General features: G+C 34.0%; 1 protein-coding gene across 1 annotated transcript in view; it reads left to right on the plus strand.

Moving 5' to 3' along the window:
• Positions 1–12,821, plus strand: part of LOC129984233 (uncharacterized) — a 194,712-nt gene that overhangs the window by 106,208 nt on the left and 75,683 nt on the right. Inside the window, exons 4-6 of the mRNA XM_056094065.1 lie at positions 2,047–2,319; positions 3,509–3,805; positions 5,949–6,127. Coding sequence (XP_055950040.1) covers positions 2,047–2,319; positions 3,509–3,805; positions 5,949–6,127 — 749 coding nt within the window. The remainder of the gene's footprint in view (positions 1–2,046; positions 2,320–3,508; positions 3,806–5,948; positions 6,128–12,821) is intronic.

Genomic DNA, 12,821 nt, shown 5'->3' on the forward strand with positions numbered 1-12,821 from the left:
AATTCTAATACTTGCTTTAATAATGGGAATAATATAGTTTTACTATTATTTATGACGGTTAATTTATTGAAATTTATATTATCTAATGAGTATAGTGAGGTATTTAACATGCTTCGAACCTTTGTATTATTCAATATAATTATTCGAAGATTCAAGTTTGAAAAATATTAATTTGTGGAAGATTTCTCTTTATTTAGTTTCTCTTAAATCTCAAATGAATATATGGTCCCAGCAATGTTAATATTTTTTCAACCTATATTACCTAATTTTACCTAATATTTTTTATGGTATTCAGTTGGAATTTTTATGTATGTTACCCCATATATTTGTCTTTATAACTGTGAAGGAAATTTATTACCTTTCGCACAAGCCCAGTTAAAAGTTATAAATTACAAATATTCATATTCCTTAGGATAATTAAAGTGTTTACTTTCAAATTTAATGTTTTAATAGCATATCACATATTCTGTAAGTTTAAGGGGATTCGGTTGAAAATGATGCAATTTATAAGCAAATAATATCAGAAAGTTTAATATTTCTCCCCATCTGTGCTATTTCTATAAATATGCTTTCAAATATTGCATAGAGAAAACAAAACCATTGATAAAAGTTGCTAGCCATTATTAGTTTTCAGACTTATCGAATTGTAGATTGCTTTCTATGATTTAAATCTATAATTAATTTAATTTTCTAAACTTCGGTGGTGGTTTTGGTAAAATAATAGATGGGCCCACCTCTTGGCGACTTATTTGAAATCTCGCCAAGTTGACGACTAACTAATATTTGTTATTATTATTATTTTTCAATTAAAAAAGGATACTTGAAGGCCAGAAATAATAATAAATAAAATAAAATAAATATAATAAAAAAATGAATAAAAAAAAATAAAAAAAATAAGTATAATAAATAAAAATAAATAAATAATAATAAAATAAAATAAATATAATCAAAAAATCCGTCTAGATTGCCACATTGGCGACGTAATCGCCACTCGTTTGGCGAGAATTCAAAAAGACGCCAAGAGGTGGGCTGTGCTAGGATCCATCCGTGGTTTCATTCTTAATTTAATTATTCCTTACACTTTGAATTTCTTATCTCATAATTTAAAAATATTTCCCTGATTTTTTATGCTTTAATCTTTTCCGGCGTATAGAACGTGCTTTAATGGATTTAGTTCTAAAAGGCACACAGGTTCCGATCTCATCAGGTGGATGTTAGTGTTGTATTAATTAGTTAACAGCGTATAACTAATTAATATAATATGCGAGAATAAACAATGAATCTGAGAAATGAATAACGAATGTATAATCCGAGAAATGAAGGATATGTTCTCCAATTTATTTACTTTACTTTTTTTCTTTTAAAAAATAACTTTCTAATTTTTTTTTTCTTTTTTCTTTTTTTTGCAATTTTTCTGTCTGGATCATGCTTGATTTTAACAAAGAGTTAGTCCGTTTCATTTTGTATGTTAAATCCATTTATTTGCATTTTGTATAAATAATTAGCAACATTTGATTCAGTTGAAAATTTGGCTGACACGCCAAAAAACACGCCACTTTGCGATGAAACTTTGCCAATTTATTGCTTGCACCTGCGCGAAGATTATATTTTAAAATTGACAACTGACAAAAGGTAAACAGTAAACCGGCAACCGGCACATGTCATTCGGAGTTAATCACACATGTATCAAACAAAATAAAATTATTATCATTGATGCCAATCAATGTGAGTGAAATAAAATCGAAAATATTTAGTGCAAGCGCTAATTTTTTCTTCTCATTAATGAATAGTCATCTACAAAGGATGTCTTCAGCTGTTTTAAATTTCAAACGATATTTCCAAAATTATTTCTTCTGCGGCAACAACGCTCCGGGTACCAGCTAGTAGTTAATAAAAAGAAGGGAAAAAAATCAAATAAATTTTTATAAACAAACTACTTACTTTCAGTCTTTGAAATGTTTTAAATAATATTAATAAGGTTAATATTCATTTATCTTTTGAAAGTCTATACAATCATAACAATTGCCTTTTACTCTCTTCTCTCAGATTCACATTGTGATCATGAATGGGCTTTCGACGAAGTCCAGGGCGTCCAGCTCTTCCACTATCTGGACAAAACTGTGAAGGGGGTCAACTCCAGCGACTCTTGCATGCTTTTGTGCCTGGCCGAATCTACATTCGTCTGTCGCTCGGCCAGGTACGACAGCTCCAAGTCCGAATGCATCCTGAGTCGACACGATCGTCGAACAGCATCCGAAGTTTTCCGACAATCCCCGGATCCGGATTCGGTTCTATATCTAGAAAGGCAGTGTGTCGAAGGTGAGTGGTAAAGGCTATTTTTATCAAACTTTTTGTTATATTATAAATTTTATGTTAGCCATATAGTTCTTAAATGTGAACTATTGTTTTCCCTCTGTGCAATTTCAGTTTTTCTTCTCAAAATGTGTTAGGTTCCAGCATTATTCATTTAGATTTGTGTGGAAACATACGAAAATAAACTCATATTTCACATTTAAATTTCATATAATATAATATAATAATATAATAGCACTCAGTGTCAACTTACCAGTTAGATCTGCCAACAAAGTTCAAAAGAAAGATTGATTCACTTGTTTGAATTTCCTGTATTTATATAGCTTTCTGACTGGACGTGACGTCGAGTGGAATTTTCCTGAAGAATCTGTAGATCTCTGTTCCTATTAGAGATACAGCCATAATTCTTGTATTTTCTGAGCCTTCATTTTTATCGTCATAGCTCGATAGTCATTGAACTGATATCTATTAAGAATCTCTGTAAATCTCTCTTTTCTACCATAAAACTAATATGGCAGGGAAAAAAGCATTACAGATTCATAACAGCGGTGATTCTGAAAAATAAAAGTATATAAAAATCCATATATATTTTGGTATTCACTATACTAGCACAACTAATGACACTAAAATACATACTTTTAAGTAAATTTTTTGTATTTTTCTTTGCGTTATTATACCAATTTTACTTTCTTGAAAGTAGATCTTCATTTGGATTCTTCTTCTTCTAATACTAACTTCATATTTGACCTATAAGTGAATTAAATGGTCTAGAAATATCATCTGAAGAATTTGGTTATCAGGTATTACAAAATAAAGAGTCCCTGTTTCGAAACCTAATTGTACTTTTAAGAGCCCTAAGTATTTGATGAAGGAGAGGAGAGAGGCATAAACAGAAATGTTTTTGGACATGAAAGTTAATGTTCTTCGGAATTCTTAATAGAAATTCTAAGACGGGGTGCCTACTTGTGTTTCATCCTCTTCATCTGAACATGAGTCAAAATTTAAAGATCTGTTTTGCCTTGCTTAAAAATGGCACATTGATACTTCTAAATTCAATTTGTTTCATTTAAAGTTTTTTATTACGATAATTCTGAGGTCAGTAAATATCACTGAAATTCAATTCTATTGTTAAAAAAAAAATCTAATACCAAATAATTTAATCACGTTATGTGCTTATTTAAATTTTTGTTTACAGAGCCACAGGGATGCCAGTTCCGGAGTCGACAGTCGAGAGCTATCATGCGGCGGCATCGGCACGTCCAGGTGATAGGCAACATCACCTCGCGTGAAGCTTGTGAGCTGGCTTGTCTGGAATCTGTCCCTTTCCCCTGCCGCTCCTACCAGTTCGGTGGGCAATCTCCCACCTGCCTTCTCAGTCCTGAGGACTCCAACTCTGAGCTGGGGACTCTGGAACCGACTATGAAAACTCCCAATGACGTCATCGATGACGAGGACGATGGAACGTATTTCGAAAAGGAATCCTGTATTGATGGTGAGTCTTTATTTTCAAAACGGCAGCTTTTATAATAAGTAAGATATCTGACTAGTGTGTAAAGGTGATTTTAGCTGAAAAATGCAACTTTTTAATGTTCTAAACTTTCTAACATGGTTTTTATTTTTAATTTAGGTAAGAGAAATCTATAAACATAGCAGTTTCAATAACACATAACAAATAAAAATGAAACCAGAAATGATCATATTTTAAAGCGGAAATGAATAATTTATTTTATTTTTAGAGTATAAAATCTTCTAAAACTAATATTGAAATACTTATCTCAATTCTCTACATACCCAGCCACAACTTATTTAGAATATTTTTGTTAGAAAAAGCTTGCAAATATCATTTTTTTATGTTGTTGTTGCTTTATGGCACTTGTCATAGATAAGCCGAGTTTTAGCGTCGCTTGTTTCAGTAGCACCATTTAGGGCCAAGAGTATGTCTTAGTTACTCATATGTCACAGTCCTTTTCATGGGGCGGACTTCATGCATTTAATTTATTCATCCACAAATCGTAACTTAGACCTGAATCAGAGAACGATCACTTCTGAGCCAGTACCCTAAGTGGTATCGTCTCGACTTGGAAAATTTTGTGGCTACGACAGATTTATACGTGCACTAGCCACCTAGTACACGGAGAGTCTTCGGCCGGAGGGGTTTAAAATCACAACCCAAGGGGTGCCAGTCACAACCAAGGGATACCAATCAGGCTATCTCGGCCCTCGTTTCTTGTGTTGTTAGACGAATTGATGTTCTAGTACATTTTTAAATACATTTTCAGAAGAATGAATATTTCATTATGGTTGGTACACGGAAAACATAATATTTTAGAAGTAAAACCATAGAAAATAATGAAATTTCGTTACATATGTCAAAAATCTTGTTTTACAGTCATTTTCAGTTTACAACATTAATGATTTTTTGTCAGAATTTCTTTTAAGACAACTTTAAAACCTCATTGAAGATTTATTTTTAAAAATAATTTTTATGTTGTGGTTATTTTTATTATCCTTTCTCTTGTGTTTAGTTTCATTCTATATAGTTTGAGACGTATGTATGCAAATAAAATTAAATATTAAAAATTATCAATTTTTTTTCAAAAATTAATGGTAATATATATTTTTCTAACAGTGGCTTTTTAAAGCTCTTTCTGCTATTTATAGTTTTTTATTTTTTAAGAAAATTGACTGGTTTCTTGTCTGAAACAAGTCAGTTAGTTTAAAGTAGCATAATTCTTTTTGGTTCTTTCACAAAAGTGATTTTTTTTATTAATGTGATTATTACTTCGAGTTATTCTGAGCAATTTGTGTGGGGTCTAATAATCATCTAGCATATTTAAATAAGTTTTTGTATCAAAACTCACGATAAAGGAAAAGTGGAGCATCTTCTGTTCGTCAGGAAAACCTGGCTATTAGTTGCAATGTATGGGAATAAGCTATTTTCCTGGTGGGCTTTTCAGGGGAAACTAGCCCACATCCAGGTTTTTTTTTTTTGTTTTTTTTTGGCATGAGAGTAGTGAGCAGTCTATTGCTAAAGAAAAAAAAAACAATCTATAAGTGCTTGAATACTTATGGTTAAAAGTGCAATCATTGAAGAGAGTCCATAATCTTCTTTCTTCGGTTCAAGTTCCACTACCATCTCTATGTCTCAATCTGTTAAGATGTTGATAGTATTAATCAATCTTTACCGTTTAACAAATTAAAACAAAAATAACTGGCAAATTTTTTCATTTATTTTTGTTTCAATTTTTTAATGCCACTTTTAATTTTATTAATAATGGCATTAAAAAAATTATAACATCTGAAAGCAAGTGAAACGTAATATCTAGGAGTGTATTTAAGATCGTTTGAGTTACCAATGGCATGAAATGTCATCGTTGCAGCACATCAGTAACACTTACTGTTTAGACTAAATACTGTAGAAGGAAATAAAAAAAGAAAATTTTTTTTGAAAAACTTTAAAAAAAATTATTGAATTAAAAAAAATTGAATCTAATTATGTACTTGTTTTTTACGACAAAAAAAAGGGATATTAGAAGTCGACCACCCACCTCCAGAATAAAAAACAACTTTGAAATGTGCCGTCACTGTACCCATTAAAACTCTTTTTACATAACTAACCTTGAAATATTTTTCAGTGGACATTCAGTGTGGTCCGACGGCGATGGACGTGATCGTCCGTGTATCCACCCCCTTCCGAGGCCGTGTATATGCCGCCGGTCATCCCTACGAGTGCTACTCGGTGTCTGTCTCGGAGTCTGGGCGTGTCACCCTCTCCATGCCCCTGCACGGGCGCCACTGCGGAACGCGGAATCTGGTGAGTGCCTCTTCAACCCATTCGTGAAATAGGGCGCATTGGGGCGGAAAAACCCAGTCGTTAAAAACTCATTTTTCTTTCCAGTGCTTGTAAGATAAATCCGGAAGACAATCGGGTCCCACAATCAATTTCTCTGCTGCCTCAAGTTTTAGTGAGCATTTCGGAAACTGAACGATGTGAAAGAAAAATATTGTTAATAGGATAATAACCTATAAAGATGAATTATTATCCTATTAACAATATTTCAACTCTAATTGCCGTAAATTAATTTAGGAAGGCTGTAGAACAAAATCTCATGATACTGGCAAAGTGCTTATGAAATATATTACAGTACACTCCCGAATATCCGGTTGACTACTATCGGCTTCCGTGCTATCCGGCCTATTTTTCTTTCATCGAAATTTATGGCAAGAACTAGGAAGGCAAGGCGTCGGTGAGGCAAGGCAACATCGCCAAGGCACTGGAAGCTGTCGTCTGCTACGATCCTTTTACATGTCATGTGCAAAATACATGTTATGACAGGAAAAGAGGCGTTTTACTCGTTGTTCTTTGTTTCGTCAGTGTGTAACTCATTTGTTTCCGCTGTTTCTGATTATAATTGTACAAGTATGTAAATAATTCGTAAACTGTTCCTAGGATGTCCTAAATGATTTTTAAGTGTATCATAGTAAAGATTTCAAAATTGGGTGGGAAAAAAAGTTAGAGTGACTATGGAGGAGAAATTACGCGCTATACAGAGACTAGACTCTGGTGTAACAGCAAACAAATATAGCTTCGGAGTTAAGAGTTATAAAAACATATATAAGCTACCAGTACAGAGACTTCTATTTCAGCTCTATACGTTACGTTCTATGATTCACTGGACCGCGTTCTCGTTTCTACATGGTTTGAAGTAAACGGAGGACTTAGTACTCAATAAGAAGTGAGAAAATATGTATTAAAACAGTGAATTTTGGTATAAAAATTTATTCTTCTAGTATTGGTGGGCAAAGAAAAGAATTAATAGAACTCCGTGTCCTTCCGGTTTTTTTGTTATCCGGCCATTCCTTCAGCCACATTAGGATACTTAGAGGGATACTGTATTTGCAGTATATTTTAAATATAGGTATACAAGTGTTGTTCAAAATAATGGAAAAGCCTCGCTGAAACAGTGACTTTCATATGTGATAGTATAAGACTAAATTAAAAACGTAACTACCAGTTTTTTTGTTGTACGTTGTTGCTTTTAGACCTAAGGGTGTGTGCGAGAGTATTTTACATATTATCTGCTTAATTTCGTTTCGGATGAAGCTAAAATGAGAGACTTGTCATAGTTCCAGAGGGGGAAATAGTGGGAGCCCGTCTGGTTGGTGCATCGGTAACCACAATGGTACAGCTGTTGGGGGTATCAATAAGTACAGTGTCGGTCATGGCAGTATACAGCGGTCTTGGCAAAACAATACCTGCTAGAACGAACTGTGGAAGAAAAACTCACAGCGAGAGACAGGCGGACATTAAGTAGGAATGTGACCACCAGAAGGAAGACCATGGCAGAAAAGGTATCTGCTGAGCTGAATTAACCTACAGAACTTAATGTTGACACATACAGTTCGAATGAAATCGCATAAACAAAATACTTGGAGCAGATCTGCGATTGCAAAATATCTTGTATCAGATGTAAATCGGAAGCGAGGAGTACAGTGGTGCATGGACCATAAAACCTGGTCTGCAGATCAATGGAAACTTGTCTTGTTTTCCGATTAATTCAGTTTCTTCTTATTCCCCATCACGGGGTGGGTTTACGTGTGGCAAATCCCGCAGAAACCTACTGCTCAGATTACCTCCTTCCTACATTGAAGCATGGGGGTGGATCCGTAATGGTTTGGGGCCCTGGTCACCTTACATGGACAGGTTATTAGCGATGACTATGCCATTCTTTTGGCCAACCAACTGCATTCTGCTGTGCAGACATTGTTTTCGTCCGGAGATTGCACCTATTAAGATGATAATTCTCGTATTCACCAGAGTTGAACTGTTCTATCACGGGTTTGTGAAGAAGAGGACTCAGTTACACATCTTCCGTGGTCTGCCCAATCACAGACTTGAACATCATAGAGCCCCTGTGGTCTGAAGATGAGATTCCACCATCTTCCTTATGCTTCTCTCCGGGAAAGCAGTTTCTGCATGAGGAATGGTACATCATCTCACTTACTATCATACAGAATTTTTATATGTCCACTTCAAGGAGGTTTTAATTGCCAAAGGTATTCCCACACCATATTAGGTGCAAAGCGCTTCTTTTTCTATGGATTTTAAATTATTTAGGACAATTCCTGAATAATACTAGAACTCCTCTATCCATAATGTATATGAGAATTCATATTGAATCGTATCGCTAAATTCGGATTAATTATTTGGATATAGATTATACAAAAATACTGAAATCGCGATTAAAAAATGGAAGGATGAGGTGGGTAAGAGGGTGAAAATTTGGGGTTGTAGGTATTTTTTGATGCCAAATAAAAAAATACAAAATAAAAATTTAGTCAAAAAAATACAAAAAAAAATTCTGGATAGGGGCACCCTAATTACTTAATGTTATGAAATATACTTTACGACCTATTCTCATACCTACCAAATACACATAAAAAATTTCATAAAAATCGATCGAGCCGTTTCGGAGGAGTACGAACACAAACGACACACGATTTTTATATATTAGATTCAGTTTATTTTTCCATTTTATGTAGATTTCAGATATAATATTATATTTAAAATTAAAGTTTAACGTCAGAATCAAGCAATGACGAAATTTTTTTTTTAATGTGACCATTTTAAAAACTTTTGCTCTTTTCTTTGATATTACTCGGATGTATAAAGAAATAGATAGAAAAATAAGAAACCGCAAAGCGCAATTAACAGAACATAGTAAGACTTCCAAAATAGTATTGTTTTTATTTTTATCAAAATATAAAGACAAAACCATAACAAAATTTTAATAGCTTTCTAAGGGAGCCTTTAAGGCATGGTTATACAAAATATTTAATTAGAGTTTTTAGCAGCCATTAATCCCTACGAACCCAGTGGTCGCCAAAGGCGGCTTGTAATCATTATGAAAACCTCACCTAAAGGAAAGGAATTTCAAATCATAGCATACTAAATGAGCGATTAATATTCGTACGAACTCTCAGTTAAATCTCGCTCTCTCTCTCTGATCACGTGCGTGCAAAACTGTATAAACGAAATCATCTTCACGCCATTCGACATGCGAGCAGACACCCCTTATCGACCGGCAATTTATCGAATGCACCTGCGATTCCAATCCCTCAGAAAACACGTGTTAAGGAGCAAGAAAACATTATCGAACCCATGACAGACCATTTTTCTCTTGGAGAAATACTTAATACAACACAACAGCGTGGCTTTTCTTTATTTCGTATACGCGCGATTTATAGCAGCGGCTCCTCCTACGAGCGAGTTATCGAACAGCCGAATAATTGCGCTGCTGGAATATTCAGTTATAGGTGTGTAATGCCTTTGATGGTTTTATAATAACAGCCCCTTCCCGGTGGATGAACCTGTGCATCTCGTATGCAAAGGAATCCCGTGCACCGGATCACGTGAATATCTGACGTATCTGCTTAGAATTCTAATAAATCAATCGGGTGGGCCCGCTTAGTGGCACTTTCTCCCCTCCGGGGGTTGTGCTGTGCAGTATCATCAAAACAGAAGTTAAGCCTGTCTTTAAATCAGCCTGCATGCGAGCATTTTCCGCAAAAGGGGCTTTTAATAAATCGATTTAAAAGAAAGGAAGAATCAGTGAGGTTAATAGAATTTGAAAATAAAATATTAGTATAAATAAATGAATTTTTTTTAAAAAAAATGTATAGATTTAAAATTATTACGCATATTAATAATGAGACATGGATATAAAGAAAAATGCCTATAATTTTATTTTTAACTATGTGCCACACACCGGTGGCTGTGAAAAGTAAGTTTGTGAAACTTCGGTCTGTAAAAGTGTAAGTTTGTGAGAACTTCGGTGGGAACTCCGAGAAATGAGTTGGGCCGTGGTGGCGGCTTGGTAAGGTCTCGGCTTGTGAGCCGTAGGGTTTCAGATTCGAGACTCCATTCCATCGAAGAACCGACGTGTAAGGGGGTCTGTTGCACGATAAATCCGTCAGGGCCAAACGTCCTCCCGTTGGTATGATGTGGTGTGGTGTGGAGAGGGGGTGCCAGATCAGGTGTCGTCCTCGTCATCTGACAGCGGTTCAAATTTACGAGGTCCGTTCCAAAATAGCCATAGTGTTGCTTTAAACGGGACGTTAATTTAGCTAACTAACTAACTAACCAACCGAGAAATGAGTTTAGATTTAAACTGGTTTGTATATTTGTAAATAGTTATCACTCACTTAATCCATAATATATAATAAACTTCCTTTGCCACGAAAAGTGTCATCACTTAAGTCAAGACGCGCGACATTCCTTAAAAAAATGTGTTATTCTCCTCACATAAAAATTATGAATGCCTTGAGAGTTCCCGAGTCTCGCACGTGAGCGTTTTGTGCTTCGTAATAAAGTAAAATAAATCGAGTGAATATTTTAGGACTTTCATTTCCACAGATTGAAGCAAAAATTTAATACGAATTTACCACTTTAGTTATCATATACCAAATTCCATTTCTCTAGTTCATTGCTTCTTTGTATAATCGAATTTACATGCATGTGAATGTATGTATCTACAGAAGTTCAATCCCTTAATGGATTTAATTCAAAATTTGATAAGTATTTATAATTTAAACACTTAAACAGTGTACCAAATTTTATTTGTCTAGTTTGTGTTTTATTCATCATGTGTTTTTTTTTTTCGTATAAACAGAGAAACAGTTCCTTCGGAATGGATTTCTTGTAAAATTCCATAAAAATTTACACATTCGGTGTAAAGACCACATACCAAATTTCATCCGTCTAGCTCAAGGTGATTTCTAGATATCATGTTCATATATTTATTTAACGACAAACATAAAAACAGATTTCAGAAAATATAGATTTTTTTTTTCGATCCGAGAAAGATCTAAAATGTGGAAATGAATCAAAATAACATTGTCAAAATTTTTGATAAAACAATACTCTCTTTGCATCATAACCACAATGGTTAAGTCTCAATTTCAAAACCTCTAGATTCAAAACAGATTCTGTTAAAAAAATACCGTATCTGTGAACTAGTGAATATTAAATCTGGCATTGAAAATCAAACCACTTATGTGGTGTAGAAGTTTTAATAAAGGAGTGCCGGCCTAGGTGTCGTCCTCAACATCTGGTAACATTCTAAAATAGTAATAAGTAAATTCTAAAATAATTCTGGTAACATTCTAAAATAGTAAAATAGTAAGTAAAAGAGCCCTCTTGCTACTTCTAAATTAGTCTTTAATATTATAAAAAATTTAATAAACTAAACGTAACTTACTTAGAATAAGGAAAATAATAATCAGAATATCAAAAACATCTTCCGAATACACTTTTCTATTTACAATTTTTCTCAATGAATCTGTTGGCGAAGAGTTTAATGCCGTCTTCGTAATTACCGCCAAGTTGAATGATACCCAAATGCCTCCAGGGTTTTGCTGTGCCTACGCGTTTTCTTTAGCATTCAAATAACGGTTGACTGTGCATAAAAATTCTTTGTTAGAATATCAAAAACACGCAAAGGAGAGTTCAATTTTAACGACGATGTTCCATCTCAACGACTCCACGGTAACATCTGCCTGTTTTTTGGACAACCCTAAGTGGCATAGAATTCAACGCGGTGTTTTTATTGTTTCAATACGAACGTAGCAAGCAGCCATTAAAAATCTTTTACGAGGAATGAATGCCTCATTATTTAGGGATCCTTTTGTGCCCGTCCTTATCCTGAAAAGCCGGGTTGGGAAATGATTTAAATGTGAGAAATAATTAGAATTTTCGCCACCAAAAAATACCACCCATTCTGCAGCCTCTACTAGGATGTCTTGGAGAATTTTTCCCCATTAAAAAAAATAATCGATTAATGTTAAGCTCCAAAAATGTTTAAAATAGAAATAATAATAATAATAATCGTTATTTAAAGATTCGCTAGTTTTATGAGCGAGATTAAGTAAATGGCAGCTTTCTTACTTAAAGACTATCATAAGTTTTTGCGCGTTTGGAATTTTGACCTTTATTGCTCTGCAGGCTTCGGTTAGCTGCGAAGGAGGAAGAGTTGGAAATAAAGGTGGGAAAAAAATGGGAAATTGATTTTGGTACGATTTTTAAAACACCCTTGGATGATAGGAATTAATTCTTTGTAAGCAGTAAAGATTTAAAAATTCAAGGATTTTTCTAAAGTTAGCAGCTGTAATTTAGAAATTTAATCTGTTATTAAAACAAATTTTTCCGTTAAATTTACATCATTATTATAATAGCCTGGTACAAAAAAGTATAGTTTAAATGGTACAGCATTTGAGTGGCTCTCTTTTCTTTAAATTATTTATCTATTTATGTAATTCATTTGTGTTAAAATGTGTTAAAAAAGCAAAGAATTTTGGAGGCTAATAAAGGAAAGAATCATTTCTAAATGATCTTAGGAATATATGGTTCGTTTGATATCATTCTGAGGAGCGATGCTGTTCATTCTCTTCTTTACAATAATCTATTTTTCCAGACTCGGCCAGCTACAATCCATCCAGTAAAACCACGC

Source organism: Argiope bruennichi, chromosome 9 (genome assembly GCF_947563725.1).
Source record: "Argiope bruennichi chromosome 9, qqArgBrue1.1, whole genome shotgun sequence".
NCBI lineage: Eukaryota > Metazoa > Arthropoda > Arachnida > Araneae > Araneidae > Argiope > Argiope bruennichi.